This window comes from Danio rerio, chromosome 1, assembly GCF_049306965.1.
Source record: "Danio rerio strain Tuebingen ecotype United States chromosome 1, GRCz12tu, whole genome shotgun sequence".
In the NCBI taxonomy this organism is placed as follows: domain Eukaryota; kingdom Metazoa; phylum Chordata; class Actinopteri; order Cypriniformes; family Danionidae; genus Danio; species Danio rerio.
This window is the reverse complement of record NC_133176.1, coordinates 51,935,001-51,958,251: the sequence shown is the minus strand read 5'-3', so window position 1 is coordinate 51,958,251 and position 23,251 is coordinate 51,935,001. Positions and strand designations below refer to the sequence as shown.

Here is a 23,251-nt window from a genome sequence, read left to right as displayed (position 1 = left end):
AAAAAAAATTATAGCTTAAAGGGGCTAATAATTTTGACCTTAAAATAGTTTTTAAAAATTAAAAGCTGCTTTTATTCTAGCCGGAAAAAAAAGAGTTTCTCCAGAAGAAAAAATATTATCAGATATATAATAATAATAATTAGCATTATTTATTAATAATAATAATTAATAATAATAATATTATCATCTTCATCTTAAAGAATCCCTCATCCACCCCAATCCCCTTGATTAATCCAGGACAGGGTGGCACGGCGGCTCAATGCACTGTAGCACTGTTAGCACTCTAGCCTCTCAGAAAGAAGGATGCTGGTTCGAGTCCAGACTGGGCCAGTTAGTGTTTCTTAGTGGAGTTAGCATTTTTCCCATAGGTAGTCCCGTTTCCTCCCACAGTCTAAAGACATGCGTTATACTGTAGGTGAAATGAATAAACCAAACTGGTACATTATGAGTGTTTTAGTATTGAGCAATCACCACATAAACTTATGCTGGTATAGTTGACAGTTCATTCCACCATGGCAGCCCCTAATAATCAAGGAATAGGCCAAGTGAACAAATTCAGGGGACAGCAAGCCAAACATGCTCTATTATCAATCCTCAGCTAAGTGTGAAAAATATTCTGCAATATTACAAAACGTCCTGTGACTTCTTTTCCCTCTGATTTTTTATTTTATTGATGTTTCATGTTATTATCCTTACTTCCCTTCCAGGGTGACGGATCGAAAACCAGCATCACTGTGGATTTCGGCGATGGAAACGCCTTCACTTACTCCAACGTGAGCTCCATCGAGGATGGCATTAAACACATTTACAAGACTGTGGGCATCTACCGAGTGTCAGCCACGGCGGAGAACAGTCTGGGCTCAGAAACGGTGCTCCTCTTCCTACACGTTACATGTAAGCCAAGACGTGGGAGTAGCAATATGCATAACACAGACAGCCATATCGTAGCCTGCTTTTATATCCCTGATGTATTTTACAGACCCGCTGAGTCTCATTTATGCTTTATTGACCAGAAAAAATCTCATTTGGCCTTGGTGCTATTGAACTCGGCATTAAGCAATTTGGATTTCAGGCTCGTAGTCTCTAACTATGACCATGAGATTGGAATCATCCCTCTCAGTTATTGCTGAAAGACACTTTAGTGTAAGATGAAGGTCCCGGGGATCTAAACTATATCGTGCTGGACTGATGAACTTTACCTAGTGTTACTTTTACAATTAGCAGCTATCAAACTGTTACATGTATTTCTAAAGTGAAAAACTAAAATGAATGGCTCACATGACTCAGTTCTATTTAGTGAATCGAAAACATACAGATGAAGAGATTTATACTTTAAAATCCTCAATGAGTCAGTTTTTTAGGTTTCCAAACAAATGACTCTCATGAACAACTCTTTAAAAAATAAATCAAAACATAGTTTACTCTTATGTTGTACTCCAGAGACATTATACAGAATATGAATTAAGAATTTTCATGAGTACTATTATGTCAAATTAAACATAATATTTTGGTCAATTTTTGATTTAAAGCTTTTAGTTTAATGGACAATTTAATTCTAATGGAAATTTTACAAAAAATACACTATGCCTTGTTTAGTTTGATTCCCAAACAACTGACTCTCATGAGCTGATTCTATTTAGTTCATCAAAAACATTCATATTGAATTAAGATTCATATTGTAAATCATTGCCTAATTCTCAAACAAGTCAGGTTTTTTGTATCTATTTATAAACAAATGACTCTCATGAACAATTCTGTTAAATTGAATCAAAGCATACAGTTTACTCTTACAGTATGTTGTGCTCTTAAGATTTTTACTGCAGTGTATGAACTAAGAATTGTCAGGAGTGCTAATTTATTAAATTACTCATATTATGTTGGTAAATCTTTGCTTGATAGTTTTTGAAAGATGATTTATTTCTAATGGATTTTATACAAACATACAATATACAAATGATGTTCTGAACAATGTCCCAAACTTCTCCCGAACAAATGACTCTTATGAGTTGATTCTATTTAGTGAATCAAAAACAGTCGTACAAAGAGATTCATGCATGTAAAATCCTTGCCTGGTTCTCAAACGAGTCATTTTTTTAACTTATTTCTAAACTAATGACTCTAGTGAACAATTATTTTTAAATCATTCGGCTCACAATTTTCTGTCATGTCGTACTCCTGAGACTTTAAAGTACACAGTTTGTATTAGGACCTGTGTTTTTTATTCAAATAAAAATAAAATGTTGGTCAATTTCTGCTTTAAAGCTTTTAGTTTAAAGGAAGATTTAAATCAAATGGGATTTTAGATTCTAATTCTTTGTATCCATCCTCTCTACATGTGCAAAAATTCCAATATACCTTTTTTAGTTTGATTCCTGAACAAATGGTCTTATAAGTTGATTCTCATTAGTGAATCAAGAAGATTCAGATAAAAAGGTAAAATCCTTGCCTAATTCTCTAACAAATCTGTTTTTTCCTATCACAAAGCAAATGACTCCTATGAACAATTCCTTTCAAATAAATCAAAACAGTTTACAGTTATGTCATACTGCTTGAACTTCATACAGTACTGTGTGTACTAAGAATTATACTATTGTATTAAATTAGTAATATTCAATTCAATTACTGCTTTAAAGCTTTTAGTTTAAAGGAAGATTTAGTTTGAACGAAATGTCTGATTCTAACTCTTTGTGTCTATTAAAAAAAATCCAATATGTCTTGTTTAGTTTGACTCCCTAACAAATGACTCTCATGAACTAATTCTATTTAGTGAATCAAAAACATTCAGATGAACAAATTCTTGAGGTAGGTCAATTTATTCGAATGCTTTCAGTAGCATTCAACTTAAGAGCTCTTAAGTCCATGAGCCAGACTGTTTCTTTGTGTTTTGCTAGTAATATCTTGAAAAAAAAAATAATAATAAAAAAATTTAAATAAAAAGAAAATTATATATATATATATATATATATATATATATATATATATATATATATATATATATATATATATATATATATATATAGATATATATATATCTATATATATATATATATATATATATATATATATATATATATATATATATATATATATATATAGGCATACAGTATTTCATTATTCACTTATTATTTATGTACAATAATTAAGAAATTATATACTGTACAATGAAAAAGTAAAATATAATAAACAAAGAAAGTGTAAATGAAAAAGCTTATTTATCGGCTGTCTTAGTCCTATCACTTTAAAATAACAAACAAATATTTATTTATTTATTTATTTATTTATTTATTTATTTATTTATTTATTTATTTATTTATTTATTTATTCATTATTTAATGTTAGTACTTTCCCTTTAGTTGTCTTATATCTTTTGTTTTAATTTCCAAAATTAATCTATATTGCACTTAACAAGTTTACAATGATAATAAAGCTTGTTAACAAGTTTTTAATGTTTTATAAATGAATTTTAATGCTTTGTTTCATTGTTGCATCTTCATTTACAAGTAGCAGAGGATTTACAGCTGTATATGTCTGTTCATTCGCATCCCATCCCTTTGTGCCCCCTAGTGGCACAGTTGCAAACTGCGGTTACACCTATTGTAAAAACATTTTGTTAATCCCTTAGCGTCAGATGCAGCGGTATTGGTCATATTGAACTGTCATCCACTGTACATACTGTAAAATAGAATTTTCACTAACAATTCTTTTTAAATGAGTCAAAAATACCATTTATGTTGTATTTTGGAGATTTAATGCGATACACAATATCATAATTTATATATTTTCTTGTCGGCTTAGTCCCTTTATTAATCCAGGGTCGCCACAGCGGAATGAACTGCCAACTTATCCAGCAAGTTTTTACACAGCGGATGCCCTTCCAGCCACAACCCATCTCTGGGAAACATCCACACACACACTCGTACACTACGGACAATTTAGCCTACCCAATTCACCTGTGCCGCATGTCTTTGGACTGTGGGAGAAACCGGAGCACCCGGAGAAAACCCATGCGAACGCAGGGACAACATGCAAACTCCACATTTACAATTATTTAATATTGTTTTAAATTATAGTTTAGACCAGTTATGAAACTGCTGCTTATTAAAACTGAAATCAATTAAAATAAACAAATCAACAACAGTAATTTTAGACGTTCCTGTCCTGCAATGTTCTGAAGAAGGGTGAAAAGTGTGATTGGTCATTTCACATGTTAGTCAAATGGCCTCTTCTGGACTGTGTGGGTGGTTCTTGGCCAAAAAATGGATTCGATTTGATGCCAGTAACCTAAAAGTCTGGCTCTTATTATGTAACAAAGTGTTGTACTAATGTTGGATGACATTATTTTAGCACATTCCGAGCAGATGGCGTAGACATTTTGTGTCTTTTTTTAGTGGTCTTTGTGTGTGTTTGATGGGAAGAAGCTCACCATCATTTATTAGAGATTACGTGACTCAAACTTGAAGCTTTTCTCTTATGTCCACCTACTCCGTGAACTAGCCACATTCAGAAAGCCATTCAGAATGAAAGACAGACAGACATTCAGACAGAAGTCTTTGCAGTGACATATTGATCCGGGAGAAGGAACATTTTCAGTCTGTCAATCCTGTGGTGCCAAACAAAGCAAACTGAGCATTTGGTGCAAGAGTGTTATTTACAGATGACTCTATCATGAGCAGAAGTTTTGTAAATGAATGCATACATATATGCCGGAATTGTTAGGTAGAGGTTTAGTAAGAAGTTTCCATTAAATAAAATCAGCAATATCCAGTTATATTATTTAATTTTATTCAGCTGTTCTGTCTGGTGCTCAAATCTGATTGACTGAAAGCTACAGTATGCAATATTCTGCAATAACAGCACTCTTACAGCCTCTTCACCCTTATGTATTAAAACACCCACATATAGAGGGACAAGCAGAAGAGTGAGCAATTCACTACAGTTCGACAAATATAGTAGCTGTTGGATAACATAATGTAGTTTTGAGGCTTTTTTTTAGGCAAGAATGTAGTTTGCAGCTATGCAGTTTGTTTATAAGGATTTTTAAAATTTTAAATATTCATTTTTTCGGAGGTTCAGTGCGTTGGCGGCCATCAACCTGTCATACTGAGCAGAGCAAAGAAAGTTGATGTTGATGCCATAAGATGGTGACAGAGAGCTCATAATAAGTCCTTGGGAGAAAAACTCCCAAATTAAATTTCAAATAACACCTGATCAAATCATTGTAAAACAGGCAAGTGACGTTCTAAGTTTACCTTTCTCTTTTGTATGTTGTAGTGCTGTATTTATACTATAGTGATCTACTAGTACTTGCTTTGCTTTGGCTTTTTCAGGGTTAATTATTGTAATATCCCTATCTCGACAGAGAAATACTGGGAAATCTCTGTAGACTGATGGCATTTCATGTCTTATAATCTAAAAAATGTGAGCAAAATCAGCTGTTTTATCACTTTAGACATTACGCTAGGCAATTCTACAAATACTAGCTCTTAAGTGATGTTGAAGTAGCAAAGGTTTCTCCTGTTCTGACTGTCAGCTGCAAAGGTGAATGAATGGCAGAATGAAGTAGTTCCTCGTTTGGAAGGATTTTTGAGACTCTTATTTGATTTTCTTTTTTATACACATGATTATGTAGTCGAACTGTTGTATAAATGCAATATCACACTCGTAGAAGTGCAATATCGATGTATATCATCACGGGTGGGACATTAAGGCACTCGGCCTGTGGCCTCGAGCCAGTGCACACCTCCCACCAGTGCCAATATACAGCCACATCGCACTGCTACTTGTGTATTATTGCTTATATTTATAACATCACTTGGATGGTCAATTAGGCAGGGTTAAAAACAGAAAAAGACAGTTCCATGTAGATAATCTAAAAGCGTTGTCAGTGTAATAAAGTGTAGTAAAAGGTTGCGGTAGGAGGAAAAACAAACATAAACAATACAACAAACAAAGCTCAAAACACATCTAGGCAATCCAGCAAACACTTTGAAATGCTTCCTAAAGGGAAACAAGACTCAGCACTGGGTGTGTGTATGTGATGTATATATAGTACCAGTAATCAGTAATGATGGGCTACAGCTGTATGTCTAATCAGGAGGTGAGCTGAAACCCAATCTCACTGCAATTCGTAACTTTTTGTTTTAGTTGGTAATTTGTGTAAATTTGTATGATTTAATTTATACAATTTAGTTTGATTTGCTTATCCACCAAAGGTGGTTGGGAGCCACACCTCCTTTTTAAAATCATACATTTTCCTACGAATTCGTAGGAATTAACCAATAAACTGACAAAATGCAAAATAGTTATGTTTCCTTGTGAGATCAGGGTGTGTGAAACTGGTGTGTTAATGCATTGCATAATGGGATATGTAGTTCAGTGTTCTACATCGCTACATCTGTCTACATCGCTGATAATCATAACAATTATAATCACTTTTGATTAATTTAATGTATCATTGTTCAGTTAAAATATGTCTTTTAATAAATAAAACATGTTTACTATCACTGCATGCAAAGTGGTTAAATTTATTTATATTTTTGCATATTTTGTTTGATTGTCCTTTTGAAAACACTAAACTGCACTATAAACTTTACTTATCCAAAGTTATATACAATTATTTATTTATTTTAAAACATAATATGGTTTACCCCATCTGTTTAGGCTTGAATATGGCTAAATGAACAAAACATGAGAACTAGAAAAACACTAACAGTTTACGTAATTCATTCTTTTCTCGTCTCTCTCTCTCTCTCTCTCTCTCTCTCTCTCTCACTTTTTCTCTCTCTTTCTCTCTGAGCAGGTCAGTTGGACTCTATCCATCTCTCCGCTCCCTTTGTAGCTGTGAAAAATAAAGAAGTCAATCTGACGGTGGTTCTCTACCCCAGCCAAGTAGGAACAGTCACCTACATCTGGTGGTTTGGGAACAATTCCGAGGTAAAGTGTTCATGTGTCTCTCACCTATGTGTGTGTCTCTGTGAGCAGCATGTAAATAAACTGTGCTGACAGGAGTATCTCTCGAGAGTATGTGTGTGTGTGTGTGTGATGGTGTTTTTCGCAGCCTGTGATCACGCTGGATGGGAGTGTGTCCTTCACCTTCTCCAGAGAGGGAATCAGCATCGTCACCGTACAGGTTTCTGCTGGGAACAACATCCTGCAGGACAGGAAAACCATCGCCGTCCACGGTGAGCTTACCACAGAGAGCAAACAGATTAAAGCTAGTCTTGTTAAATAAGAACTAAAGTGTTTAAAGCATATACAGTCTAATCCAAAATTTTTTATACTTCTGCACTGGGAAAAAAAAAAAAGTTTCATTGGATTTACTACGTTTTTTAAGGTAAGTGGTTGCAAACAATTTTTATTGACTGAATTTAAACAAACAAATATGTCTAAAATGTTCAACGGACTTTCTTTGTTTAAATCCAGCCTATATAAATTGTTTGCAACCACTTACCCTAAAAAATGCATAAATCCAATGACAAAATTTTCAGTGTGGCAATTTCAGGAAAAAAAAAAATGCTTTCTTCAAAAAAGTTACTTTTATTCAGCTAGCAAGTATTTTATTTTATTTATTTATTTATTTATTTTTGACTGGAAATAGCACAGGCTTCTCGCAAAAAAATATTAAGATTATCATAGCAGTATTGTAGAACTAATATTTAAGGAAAAATATTTCTTTAAATAACTGTTAAATTTTGCTGTATTTGGCTTAACTGTTCTTGGGTGTCCTGCCAATGTATTAGATAACTCTAATACATACAGTAAGTAAGGTGACCAATATTCTTACAGGGAGAAGACTTTATTGAAGACATTGAATTGTATAGTTTCTCAGCATCGATGTTAACCTGTCAGTCTTCAAGTAACTTAACCCTACTGTCTGCTAGACAGACGTTATACTAGCTACAAACAAACCATTTTGTGTTTACTAGGCTAAGCCGAACCCTCTTATCAGATGTCTCAGTTGTTATTTTGTTTATACCCATTGAGATCGTGAAAGGGTTACACCTATCGTAAAAGTATCATTTAGTTCACACCTATCAGTTTGTAAAACACAATCTCACGGCAATTCATAACTTTTTGATTTAGTGGTAATTCGTATGAATTTGAACAATCTAATTTGTACAATTTAGTACGATTTGTTTATCACCCAATGATGGTTGGGTTTAGGGGCGAGGTTGAGTGCCACTCCTTTTTAAAATCATACATATTCATACGACTTTCGTAATTCACTCACACAAATCAGCCACTAACCTGACAAAACATAAAATACTTACATTTTCTTGTGAGATTTGGCTGGTTTGTAAATGTTGAGGCACAGGTCACCCCAACATACACAGAACTGATTACATAAGAGTTCATTCAATGTCAATACAATTAAACTAAAATGCACAGAATCCTTCATAACTTCAGAATTTGCCAGGGATTTAAATAATTTCAGGCTTGACTGGATGTATATTTAACACTTTTTGAAATAATTTTCAGTTTAAATAAAATAAAACAAATATATAAAGAAATGTATAAGTACTTCAAGTATTAAATTGAAGAAAAAAAAAATAATACATGTACTTTTTATAACTAAAAACTGGATTAATATTATTCCAGGTTTAGTTTTTTAAATCATAATGTTAGTTTTATATTAGCCATAACAAATATGAATTAATATTGTTATAATACTATAAAACTAATGCCAAATTAATGGTTTTAATAAAAAATAAATCATACTAAAATACTAAAAAAAATTTACTCGGGGAAACATATGAAAGATATGTATTTTTATAAATCTTGTTATAGTATATGTGTTAAAAAGTACGGTGATATTATATGTTCATTACAAATGCAACACTTTAGGTATTATAATTGGGCAAAGTGTGATAAAAAAGACTGCTACAAATTGTGGAAAAAAGTGATACACTAATAATACATGATACACTAATAATACAACAACAACAAAGACTAAACTAAAATGAAACCTGTTAAACTATTTTTGAGCAAAAAATATAATAAAACCTTATATATTAGAGAAGCTAAATCAAAGAATTAATGAATACTAACATATTTTTATAAATAAATGAATGAATGAATGAATGAATGAATGAATGAATGAATGAATGAATGAATATATATATATATATATATATATATATATATATATATATATATATATATATATATATATATATATATATATATATATATATATATATATATATATATATATATATAATAGCAGCTCCACAGTAAATATAATCCCAAAGGAAAAATAAAGTACTACTCTTTTTTTTTCAGGAGAAACTATTCCAACCATCTTTATTATTTATTAATTAAACAAATTATAAAATAATAATAAAAAAATGCTAAATAAATTACAATGTTTTATAAAATCTGCAGCACAAAAATCTGCATCCAAACCTTATTACTACAATAATTTCTGATAAAAAAGCAATAATAATCACAGTAATATGACTTTTGTGCAATTTCTCAATTCCAGAATACTTCAGGTCTCATCTTCTTGCCTTTTCGTCCAATCTGGATGATCATAACCCTGATGTGGCCGAATGGAGACTCGATGTGAGTCGAGTCATTAAAACCTCCATGATGCAGGTGAGTTCACATTACATCAAATATGAAGCCTAATTTAATAAAATAATTAAAGTATGTAAAAATCTAATCTGACAAACTGATTAAAAAACTTAAATTCCCCATAAAACCTGTCCAAACACAAGCACAATCAGAAGCTTTAGTGGGTTTTCTCGCTCCACACTTTCTCTGAAGATCTTAAATATCTACTCTTTGAGCTTGTACAGATTCTCGTTCCCTGCATGCCACTGTGACAGGAAAAACTTGAGAAACATTCAAGCATATGGCACGACAGACACAAATAATGATTACCGTTTTCCTGCGCTCCCCCTGTGGCATGATAACCCAACAGTGGGAATTTCTTTATGGATGTTTATGAGATATGACGGGTCTCATGTGAGCCATATGCGTGTTCTGCTCCAGTTGCTTATTGGTAATGTGTGTAATGAGTTCTGCAGTGGACAGATGGACAACAGTGGCTGGACGCGGTGACCTTGTAACATCAACCAGGGAGGATTTGACATGTTTATATTGAGTTTGAAAAGGATAGTTTGCTCAAACATGAAAATTCTGTCTTTATTTACTCGCTCTCATTTTAATTCCAACCACAAACCATTTTTGTGTGCGTGTCTCTGCATGGAAGACAAAGGGAAAAACACTGGAGAACTGATGTGTTGGAAGCAATGAAGTGGGAGATTACTGATGTCAGATCTGACTGAACGCATCTAGAAGACATGAGCGAGTAAATTATGCCGAAATGTAATTTCTGAAGTTAAACTTTAAATATACCCACACTCTTTCCTCTTGGTATGCACCAGATACATTCATACCAACGTTCCATGTTTCTGGGGAAAAAAACATCTTGCAAGTCTTAGGATGCTTAATGCAGGTGAGTGGGCTTTACAAACCACTCTTTTCCTTCCCGTATGCACCAGACACCTTCTTATAAGCACTCTATACTTCTTGGGAAAGATTGAGAGTGTGCTTCATATAGCTGAGTGCACTTGACAAATCACCTGTAGGAGACACACTCTTCATGTGCACCAGACACCTTCTTATAAGCACTCTATACTTCTTGGGAAACATTGTGCGATTCTGAGTGTGCTTTATGCAGGTTAGTAGGTTTGACAAACCACCCGAAGGAGACACTCTCTACTTTTTATGTGCACCAGACACCTTCTTATAAGCATTCTATACTTCTCTGGAAACATTGTGCAATTCTCAGTGTGCTCCATACAGGTGAGTGGGCTTCACAAACCACCTGTAGATGGTATACTCTTTTCCTCTCCCTTTGTAGCAGGTGCTTTCTTATTAACACTCCATATTTCTTGGGAAACATTATGCAATTGTAAGTGTGCTCCATACTGGTGAGTGGGCTTGACAAACCACCTGTAGGAGACACTCTCTCCTCTGCATGTGCACCAGACATCGTCTTATAAGCATTCTATACTTCTTGGGAAACATTGTGTAATTCTGAGTGTGCTTCTTACAGGTTAGTGGGTTTAACAAACCACCTGTAGGAGACACTCTCTACTTTTCATGTGCACCAGACACCTTCTTATAAGCATTCAATGGTTTTTGGGAAACATTGTGCGATTCTAAGTGTGCTCCATACTGGTGAGTGGGTTTGACAAACCACCTGTAGGAGACACTCTCTCCTTTTCATGTGCACCAGACACCTTCTTATTAGCACTTTGTACTTTTTGGGAAACATTGTGCGATTGTGCTTTATACAGGTGAGTGGGTTTGACAAACCACCTGTAGATGACATACACTTTTCTTCTCCGTATGTACTAGACACTTTCTTAACAACACTATATTTCCTGGGAAACATTGTGTAATTCTGAGTGTGCTCGAAACAGGTGAGTAGGCTTGACAAACCACCTGTAGAAGACATCTCCATACACATCAGATACTTTCTTATCAGCACTTCATATTTCTTGGGAAACTTTGTGCGATACCGAGTGTGCTTCATGCTGGTGAGTGGGCTTGACAAACCACCTGAAGGCAAACTCGCTCCTTTTCACTTGCGCCAAGGAAGAAAAAAAAAAGGATTTATATACTGCAACTGATTTTTAAAGTGCTTCCTTTATCCCAACTTGTAAATTGCCTCGGATAAAAGCGCACTGCTAAATGAGTAAATGTACTGATAACATGATACAAGGCATCTTTTTGTTTTAAGATTTTTTATTATATTTTACCTTCATCATTCGAATCATTAGCTTTGGTTGACCCATCAGTTTTTAATAATGTAAAATATGGTAAGATCATTCAACATCAGTCTGAAAACATAGCCCTATATACATTTCTGGAGATTGTGAATTATATAGCCAGAAGTACGTTTGGCTGCATTTCGTCTTTAAATCAAACGCTACAGAGTGGTAGACACTATTCCTCTTCGTGCTTACCAGCTGACTGATTACCTCTGTATGGAGGGATTTCTCACTGTTACCAGTTGGTCTAGTGACTTGCCGCATACATTGGCATACTTGAGACACAGAAAGGAGTTGACCATGACAATGGCATTCGAGTCCAGCGAAAAACAGTCCAATAAAATAGCTAAGACAAAAACAAAATGTAAATGAGAATGTGGTCAAATCTGAGAACGTGGTACAAATCAGGGGGCTTATATTTCCTGGATTGCTTTTGAAAACGCTGCTGGTTGGTTTTAGGAAAGGAGGAGGGTGGGTCAGTCGATCACCCAGTCAGTCAGTCGATCAGTCACTCGACAGCGTACTCTGCTGGATTTACATGAGAACAGCAGGCACGAATGGCACTCACATGAGAAATTTGAGATCTGAAAAAGCATTTACAGTGGCCTCTGGTGGATTCGCGAAAACAAACACTGCAAAAAAGCATACCTCCTGAGACGTATTTGGCGCTCTCCAGAAATATATATATTGGGGTATGATTTTAGAATGAGCCTGGGTTGCTTGTTTTATAACCTTTGTGAAAGTAAAGGGTGTAACTAGAATAAAGTAATATTTCATCATTATTGAGAATGTCAAAATTATTTATGTAAAAGAAAAAATAAAACATGAGGACAAGCTTTCTGAACCTAAATGTCTTCATGGACAAATTTACCCTTATTTAGTAAATCTGAATCCGAATGTAATATCAGATTTAAGCTGAATCCATTAAAGAAATAAATCTGTCAATAGTACCCTAGATTTTTCTTCAGAGTTGACATAATGGATTACATATTTAATGTTATCATGTATTAACTATTAAAGAAACTTTTGATTGTTTGTTTGGTGCTCATTTTGGTGTGATGTGGTTTTGTGATGTTCAGGCCACAGGAGTGAGTCCAGATCTGCTGCTGGTGACTGTTCTGCCTGGACTGCCCACAGCGGCCGAGTTCTTTCTGCTACCAGACAAACAGCTCACAGAGGGAAAACCAGACAAAACTGCCACGCATTTAGACCAGGTACTACACACACACACACACACACACACACACACACAGCTGATTTGTAAAAATTATTAATATTGTTAAAGTTATTACCATACACCCAGACTTGATTCATTAAATAAATAATATCAAACTTTTTTTTGCATTGAATAAAAATAATAATAATTTATATATAATATTATATATATATATATATATATATATATATATATATATATATATATATATATATATATATATATATATATATATATATATATAAACGAGACAATATTTAATAAAACATCTGCACACTTGCATACATTTCTTGTACAGAAATCTAAACATTGAAAATTAATTAATCAATATTCATTTATATTTTATATTTAGAATTTTAGATTTTTGTGGAGGGAATCTCTTTTTATCACTACATAATTTAGAAAATGTTGCATAAATAAATATTAATAATAAATTGTTTTTAAAAAATTTAATTGGTTTAACAACAGTTTTGCATTAAATAAGAATAAAAAATATTTATGTGAATGAGACATAATTTAATAAAACATCAGCATATGTGAATACATTTCGAGCATAAAAATCTAAACACTGAACATTTATTTATTTATTAAGAGGTTAAGATTTTTACAGAGGAAATTTTTGGTAAGTCATTTTCGTCACTACATAATTTAGAAAATAGTGCAAATAAGTGGAATGAATAAATAAATGAAAGAATAAATGTTTTGTGGAATAAAATATGTATAATCAGAAATATTATCCATGAACAAATCCCTCGCTTAAAATCTTCAGAATACAGGTATCAATTATAACATTTGGTGTAAGTGCTGCTGAAGATTTACAATTCAGTTTAGGACAAGTAACAGCCTTTAAAACATGTACTGTAATTGAAATCCATAGACACAAATTGGTACAGTGTCATAAAAGAAACACTTAAAAGTGTATTTTTATGCTTTCTTTAAATGCCCATGGGCAAAAATAAATAAATAAAAATCACTAAAAAAAGCCAGAATGCCCAAAATGTCAAGAGGAGCATAAAGAAAAAAAAGTGATAGTGTCGTTCCTAAAGTCCAACCCCTGGCATAAACTAGTATATACTCAAGTATAATCAAAGTCTTGCTTGCTTTATCTCTCTCCACATGTTGCTCTTAATCCTTTTTTAAGTACTTCTCCAAAAGCCGAGTTTTGGCAAGAGTTTCATGTGCTCTCCAGCAGATGTCAATGTTGGCCTGTTTCACTCTTGACAAAAACCTGTTTTAGTGGTTCACACTCACCACAGATTAGTTTTGTTCAGAAAATCAGTTTCCTCCTGGAACTATAAGCAGATCATTCCATATCAACTCAAACCTGATGCTCAAGAGAAAAAAAACTAAGAGCTTCAAACAAACAATTTTATTTAAATTCAAATATATACATACACAAATAATAAAAAAATGAAATTAAAATATAAACACATAAAAACAAATAAAAATAAAGAATTATAATACGTTATTATTAATTTATTATTAAAACGTTTATAATTTTAAATGGGCATTTTTCTCATTATAAACTTAAATCTTGTGTCTCTGTGTTATCCACTGACCTTGTTACTATATTTGTATGTGTATATATATATATATATAATATATATATATATATATATATATATATATATATATATATATATATATATATATATATATATATATATATATATAAATATATAATATTATTATTATTATTAATACTACTACTACTACTACTACTACTAATAATAATAATAATAATAATAATAAATATTCAGCTAGTTTTAGTATTATTATTAATAATAATCATATCACAACACATACTTATGCTACTTTTAAAAAATATATGACGGATAAGATGACGGATGGAAATTAAACAGAAAATCAGAGAGATGGACACCTGGATGGAATGAAAGAATGGCGGAAAAACAGATGTATGTATGGATGGGTGCATGGGTGGGTGGATGGACGTGACAGACAAATAGACTGATGGATAAGATGAAAGAATGATGAAAAACTAGATAGATGGATGCATGGATTGATGGATGGACATGACAGACAGACAGGTGGACTCATGGATAAAAATAAAGAATGATGGATGAATTGATGGATGGATGGATGGATGGATGGATGGATGGATGGAATGAAAGTACAACAAAAAATAGACAGAAGGAGGGACCGATGGATGGATTGAATGAAAAAACAACAAAGACAAACAAATGGATGGAAAGAAAGATACTGTAGATGGTCGGATGCATGGAATGAAAGAACGACAGAGGAATGAACGGATGGCTGGAATGAACGAACAATGAAAAAAAACAGATAGATGGATGGTTGGACTGATGGATGGATGGATGAATAGAATGAAAGAACAACAGAAAGACAGACAGACGAATGGAAAGAAACATACTGTAGATGGACGAATGGATGAAATAAAAGAACGATGAAAGAAAACAGATAGATGGATGGTTGGATGGATGGATGGATGGATGGAAATGAATGAACAATGAAAATAAACAGATGGATGGATGAATGGATGGATGGAAATGAATGAACAATGAAAATAAATGGATGGATGGATGGATGAATGGATGGATAGAGTAGTGGATGGATGATGGATGGATGGATGGATGGATAGAGGGATGGATGGATGGATGGATAGAGGAGTGGATAGATGATGGATGGATGGAAATGAATGAACAATGAAAATAAACAGATGGATGGATGAATGGATGGATGGAAATGAATGAACAATGAAAATAAATGGATGGATGGATGGATGGATAGAGGAGTGGATGGATGATGGATGGATGGATGGATGGATGGATAGAGGGATGGATGGATGGATAGAGGAGTGGATGGATGAATGAATGGATGGATGGATGGATGGATAGATGGATGGATGGATGGATGATTGGATGAATGGATGGATGGATTGAATGAATGAAAAATGATAGGCAGCCAGAGAGATGAACAGCCGATGGACGGATAGATAGATAGATAGATAGATAGATAGATAGATAGATAGATAGATAGATAGATAGATAGATAGATAGATAGATAGATAGATAGATAGATAGATAGATAGATAGATAGATAGATAGATAGATAGACAGATGATGGATGAATGGATGGATGGATGGATGGAAGGAAGGATGGAAGGATGGATGGATGGATGGATGGATGAATGGATCTGCTTTTTTCTTGCTCAGACCCACTAAAGTGTGTCTCTGACAGCAGATCCTCATAAATCTGTATTGAAGGGCAGCATGTTCACTGTATAATGTGTAGATAGCCTTATTAAAAAAGTATAATAGACTCACTGACCCTGGTACCATTCATAAAGAACCTAATTATTCATGCAATGGTCTAATTTTAAAAGGGTGAGAAAGAAAGAGAGCGAGAGACAGAAGGTGAGCGGCACCGAGAAATAAAGGAGCGCAGAAATAAGTCAGGAGTCATTTAGTAAAATGAGACAGATTTAATGAAGCTCGTGAGGAATTAGTGGGGGAAAAGGGACTCTTTGAACAGGAGGACATTTAATCAGCACTGAACCCAAACCTGAAGCTGAGTTACAAACAAGTGGTATTTGTGTTTCTCTAAAATAAAAAAATGAAATAATAATAAAAAACAATTAAAATAAAATAAAATAAAAGTCACTTCTTCTTAAAAAGAGGACTTAGACAATTTCATTCTCAAACATAAAAATGGTGGTAGCAGGGCTTGCAGATAATGTTTACTTGTATATAATTAAAAATATATGATGATGCTTGTTTATCTATGCATTATATATCACTCATAAATTACCTAATTATAGTAAAAATGTGTTTTGTTTTTAAGAAAAAATATTAAATATATTACTTATTAAATGTTAAATGTCATTTATTTAATTTAATTTAAGTCGTTTATGGTATTTTTAAGCTTGTTACAAAATATTATTTTTATCTTCAGTTAATCCAAAATAAATGAACTGTAATTATTATAATATAAAATATAATTATAATTATTATTTTATTTTACAAATGTTATTTTATGTCCTAACATAGTATTTTCTTAATATATATGATTTATTAGTTTTTGCTGAATAAAACAATATTGTTGTGATTTAATGAAATTTAGTGTTTTTTAATATAAAAACAAAAAAGTAGTGGTTTCATTTGCTAATTTCTTTAATTTGATCTTATTTTGTTTATTTTTTTTATTTAGTTTTATTTAAATTTGATACATTTATTTTATTTCCTTCAATTATTTTTAACTTAATTTTTATTTGTTTTATTGTATTTTATTTTATTAAAATTTTATTTATTTAATTTAATTTAATTTAATTTAATTTAATTTTTATTTAAATGTTTTTTATTTATTTATTTGTTTCATTTTATTTTATTTAAATGAGTTTAATTTAATTTTAATAGATTTAATTTTATTTTCTTAATTTATGGTTTCTTGTGTTCATTGTATTTTATTTTCTTAAAATTAAATTAAATGCAAAAAATATTTTAAAGTTTTTATTTTTATTTTAATGTATTTTATTTTATTTTACTTTATTTTTTTTATTTTATTTCCTTAATTTAATATTATTTTACTTTAAAAAATAATTTGTTGTATTTTATGTCCTCATTTATTTATTCAATATTATTTAATTTAAATAATTAAATAAAATATTATTTATTTATATAATCTTATTTTATTTAGTTTAATTTAATTTTATTTATTTATTTTCCTTAATTAAGTTTTTATTTTAATGTATTTTATTTCCTTATTTTTATGTTATCTAACTTTATTTGATTTTATTTCAAATAAAGTGTTTTTTTTTCAATTTTGATTTAATTGTGTTTCATTGTATTTTATTTCCTTAATTTAATTTAATATTTAATTTAATTTAAAAGTTTTATTTCCTTAAAATTTAATTTAATATTTAATTTAATTTAATTATAAACTGTTTTATTTTCATGTATTTTATTTGCTTATTTATTTATTTATTTTTTTTTTTAACTATGTTTAACTAGAAATGTTAATCATCCAGTTGAAGATCAAATTTGAGTGACATGAAAATAAGCACGAAACTCAACATGTCAAATTATCCAGTAAAAGTGTCAGTCCAGTTTGCATCAGCTGTCACCTTTCTGAATTATTCAACAACCTATATTAAACTGCAGTCATTTTACCCTCAGATCTCACTGCCACATTTATTAAGACTCAAACCCATTATTTGTCCATCAAAGAGTTTAAAATGACAAATGAATTTATTCTGAGATTTAGAAAGACCCGTAAAACACAAACCTGCCATAATCAAACGTGCAACCAAGCTGCATTCTGGGAGGAGTTTCAGATTTATGCAGACATAAAAGTGCCCGATAGTATGTGTGTATGTGTGTGTGTGTGTGTGTGTGTGTGTGTGTGCGTGTGTGTGACCATGATGTCCAGCCTAAATGAGATCTTCCCATGTTGTAAATCTGTGTTTCTCGAGTAAAGGTGATTGAGATGATTTACAGTATGCTGAAGCATCTCTTTACTGTGGTACAAACTCACACACTGAATGACAGATACTGTAACCTCACAAACCCAAAAGCTCTGTCTCCATCTACAAGACCTGGAGGCACTAATATCTGCTCTTCAGGGTTTATGTGATTATATATAATTTAATAACGTGTGGTTAAATGGATCACAAAACTCACGGTTCAGATCACACTGCAGTTGTTCACCCTTGGACTGGATCAGATTTTTAAGACTAGAAATAAAATGCTTTTATGTTAGACGAACACTTGGTTTTTACAAAAAACAAACAAATAAATAAGTAAATAAATACATGAAAAACAAACAAACACATAAATTAATTAAAAACAAACAAAAAATAGCCTGCTTTTGGGATTATAAGAAAACTTGGTTTCACATAAATAGTAAATAAATAAATTTTGGTTTTACAAAACTAATAAACAAACAACTAAAATATGCCGTCATGGTGGCACAGTGGTTAGCTCTATCCCCTCACAGCAAGAAGGTTGCTGATTCGAACCTTGGCTTCACACAGGTTATTGTGGAGTTTGCATGTTCTCCCCGTGTTTGCATGGGTTTCCTCTGGGTGCTCCCGTTTCCCCCACAAGTCCAAAAAACATGCGGTACAGATAAATTGGTGAAGCTAAAATTAACCGTAGATGAATGAGTGTGTGTGGATTTTTTCTAGTGATGGGTTGCGGCTGGAAGGGCATCCGCTGCATAAAACATATGCTGGATAAGTTGGCAGTTCATTCCGTTGTGGCGACCCCAGATTAACAAACGGACTAAGCCGAAAAGAAGATGAATGAATAAAAGAACAAACAAACAAAACAAAATAAATAAATAATAAATGCATTTTAAAAATAAATAAATAAAATGCTTTTAGATTATAATAACACTTAGTCACAAATAAGACAAATACATAAATCAATAAACAAACAAACAAGCAAATAAATAAATAGCCTGTTTTCAGGATTACATGAAAACTTGGCTTTACAAAAATATTAAATAAATAAAAAATATTAATTAAAAAACAATAAATAACCTGCTTTTAAATTATAAGAACACTTGGTTTTCACAAACAAACAAACAAACAAACAAACAAACAAACAAACAGACAGACAGACAGACAGACAGACAGACAGACAGACAGACAGACAGACAGACAGACAGACAGACAGACAAATTGAAAAAACAAACAAATTAGTTATTTAATTAACAAATAAACCAATTAATAGTCTGCTTTCAGTATTACAAGAAAACTCAATAAATTATAATATTTTTAAACAAATAAATAGCCTGCTTTCAGAATGACAACAAAACTTGGTTTCACAAAAATATAAAACAATCAAATAAATATTGAAAACCAATAAATAATCTACTTTTAGATTACAAGAAAACATGGTTTCACAATAAAAAAACAATAAATAAATAATGAAATAAATAATTAAATACAAATAATTAAATAATTAATTAAATATTAATTAACTAATTAAATATTAATTAATTAATTTTGTGAAACCAAGTTTTCTTGTCATTTTCAGGATGACAAGAAAACTTGGTTTCACAAAAATAATAAATAAATAACCAGCTGAAAAATATTCAGTTATTAATTATATCTCCTGTATAATTAACAAGAATAACTCTTCCCTTATTTTCTTTGTCATTTAGCTTAATCTAATTAAATTAATGTATGTAATAGAGTTTCTAAAAACTTTGACAGCTTTAAAAGGTCATAACTTCAAAAGTGAATATAGGCAGTAAAGTTTTTCAAATAATCCACAAGTACAACACAAAAAACAAGCAAATAATCAGCAGAAATGTTTTTGTTTATCCTCAATTAATAGCATATTCTGGGTGCTGCCTCTTGTATTGTTTAAATTTTAAGTTAAATTAATTAAATAAACAAACAAACAAACAAAAATAAATAAATAAATAAATAAATAAATAAATAAATAAATAAATAAATAAATAAATAAATAAATAAATAAATAAATAAATAAATAAATAAATAAATAAATAAAAGTTTGTTTAACTTCTATCCTCTGTTTTGTTGATCTTCTTGCTAATGTGTTTCAGCTTTCAGAAGTGGTGCTCAGCGCTCTCAATCAGAACCTGGTACAGTTCACACTCAGACCAGGAGTCCAGATCACTGTTTACGCTGCACATTTATCAGCAGGTAACATGCACACACACACTCAAAAACTAAGACATGAAAACCTGCAGTCACACTTCACAATAAGGTGTATTTACTAACATGAACTAATAATGAACAATATCTGTACAGTATTTATTAATAGTTTAACATTTAACATTGTTTGTTCATGTTAGTAAAATGCAGTAACATCAACTAATACAACTTTGATTTAAAGTACCAGAATTGCTGTGTGACATCATGGCTGTATAATGATTTTGTTTTTCTAATCTGTAGAGTTGTTAATCTTTCAGTCAGAGATGCCCCGTGTATGAGCATTTTCTCTCCTCTGACAGCAGCTTGTGTCTGTATGTATGTTTGTAGCGCCTCTAGTGGACACCAGTGAGAATCACAGCGGCTCAGCGATGCTCATGCTCCTCTCTGTGGTGGTGCTGGGTTTAGCCATTTTCCTCATCTATAAATTTAAAAGGTATCGTCATCCTTTTTTCAGGCTTCAATCCTGACTGCTGTGTTTGCTTTATGTGTGTGAGCATCTTTGCTTTGTAAACTGATTCATTGTGAAGTAATCATGAGGGGAAAGGTTTAAAGAGCCATTTTAAATGTTGTAAACTAGAGTTAGTTTTTTTTTTTTCTTCTTCTTCTTTTGTTTTGAATTAGGTTAACTGATATAATAGTTAATATTTGGTTAATAGCTTAATAAAATAAAATTACATTACATAAAAAATAAATACAATTAAATAAGAATAAATAAATTAAATTTATTAAATCAAATAATACAAAATTAAATAAAAAACTAGATTAAAATATTTTTGTTAACTAATAACTATTACTTCAAGCAACAAAAACGTGTAATTAATCTTACACCCACGCATAAGACAGCTTTCATTTATTTTGTTTTATTTTAAATTAGGTTAATTGAAAATATTACGCAATATTTGGTAACTGCTATAGGTGAAAATAAAATAAATGAACTATGAAATTTTTTAACTATTGACTTTTATATTAAGCAACAATACTATACAAAAATTATTTGTTAATTAAATGAATTTAAGAACTTTGCTAACATTTAAATATAAATTCAAGCAACTCTTTGATTTTCTATCTCTATCTCTCTAATAAAATAAAATACATATAATAATTAAATGAACAAAATGAAAATAGAGAAAATAATTAATGAAATGAGTTAAATTATTAATGTGTTGTGAAAAATTAGCTCGCAAAACATGGCAAAACAAACGTCTGATCACAGTGATTCAACACGTTGCTGTTGCAGAAGCTTCATTTAAGTTTTTGTTTATTCTCTTGTGTTCTCTAAGCGTTCCTAGCAAATGAGAAATGTCAGTCAGTGCTCAGACATTATCAATATTTAGCCCTTTGAGTTTTTCAAGTTGACCTTTATGAAATGTTAAATGATTGCAGCGTTTCCGAGAGAGAAAAGGCCATGAGAGGTCAATAAGACAAGATCTGGAGACAGGAGAAGAGCAGACAGCAGAATTACACAAAGCCTTCATTTTACACTGTCTGCTGTTCAGAGACGCTTTCACACACACACTATACTTTACCAACACCAGCACAGTTTTGAAGTTTACTCCTAAATAATACTCTAAAATGGTCCTTTTAATGAAATCAGTTATGGTACTGTAATATGGTGTCATTTTGGTATCCAGACAGTTTACTTAATATTAAAGTAAAACCATGAAACTAAAACTATTATATGACAAAAATAATAATATTAATAATAATAATAATATTATTAATAATAATAATACTCGTTTTAGTTTGCTTCAAATAATCTAAAATATTATAAAATATTTGTAAATATAAAAATATATAACATATTTACTTATTTGTATATAAAACAAGAAATTTAATGTAACATACTTTTTTACATGACATAAAAATGAAAATAACAGTCAATGTAAACTATATAGACATAATAATAATAATAATAATAATAATAATAATAATAATAATAATAATAATTGTTTTAATTTACTTCTATACAAAATATTTGTCATTTTTCACATGATATTAAAATTAAAATAACATTAAAGAAATGGTCAACTATGTAGATATAAAAACAAAATATAATTTTAATTTCAAATAAAATGTAAACATTATTATATTATTATTTTATTTTATTTTTATTATTATTATTGTTATTATTATTACGTCTAAATAGTTTACATTTTCCTTGTTATTTTGATAATAATAATAATAATAATAATAATAATTGTCATATTATTAATGATACTTAATAACATATTTGTCATCTTTCATTATGACAATAAATTAAAATAACAGCAAAGAAAATGTGAACTATATATACATTAAAAATCAAAACAATATAATTTTTAATTCAAAAATAAAATGCATACTGGAAAACTAAACCATCATATGATGACAATAAGAAAAATATATAATAATTGTTTTAATTTACTTGACAAGAAAATGTTTGTAATTTTTCATTATTTTCATGATGTTAAAATTAACATAATACCAGAAACCATGTTAACTATATGCAGACATTAAACAAACAAACAAACAAAAACATTATTGTATTTTAAAATAAAAAGAAAACATGACAGAAACTAATTCAAAATATTAAAAAAACTACAA

The 23,251-nt window shown here is 30.9% G+C and overlaps 2 protein-coding genes across 9 annotated transcripts in view; both read left to right on the top strand.

The window, feature by feature from the left end:
- Positions 1 to 23,251, top strand: part of gsk3bb (glycogen synthase kinase 3 beta, genome duplicate b) — an 834,817-nt gene that overhangs the window by 764,801 nt on the left and 46,765 nt on the right. The gene's annotated exons all lie outside the window — the stretch shown is intronic.
- Positions 1 to 23,251, top strand: part of sorcs1 (sortilin-related VPS10 domain containing receptor 1) — a 474,217-nt gene that overhangs the window by 441,374 nt on the left and 9,592 nt on the right. For all 8 annotated transcript variants that reach the window (XR_012408194.1, XR_012408190.1, XR_002459094.3 and 5 more), the window contains 7 exons: positions 708 to 894; positions 6,800 to 6,933; positions 7,058 to 7,181; positions 9,485 to 9,597; positions 12,866 to 13,000; positions 20,557 to 20,656; positions 20,996 to 21,101. Coding sequence is in view for 4 of the 8 variants with exons in the window: in XM_021477192.3 (XP_021332867.2) it covers positions 708 to 894; positions 6,800 to 6,933; positions 7,058 to 7,181; positions 9,485 to 9,597; positions 12,866 to 13,000; positions 20,557 to 20,656; positions 20,996 to 21,101 (899 nt within the window). In the remaining 4 variants the exon portion in view is untranslated. The remainder of the gene's footprint in view (positions 1 to 707; positions 895 to 6,799; positions 6,934 to 7,057; positions 7,182 to 9,484; positions 9,598 to 12,865; positions 13,001 to 20,556; positions 20,657 to 20,995; positions 21,102 to 23,251) is intronic.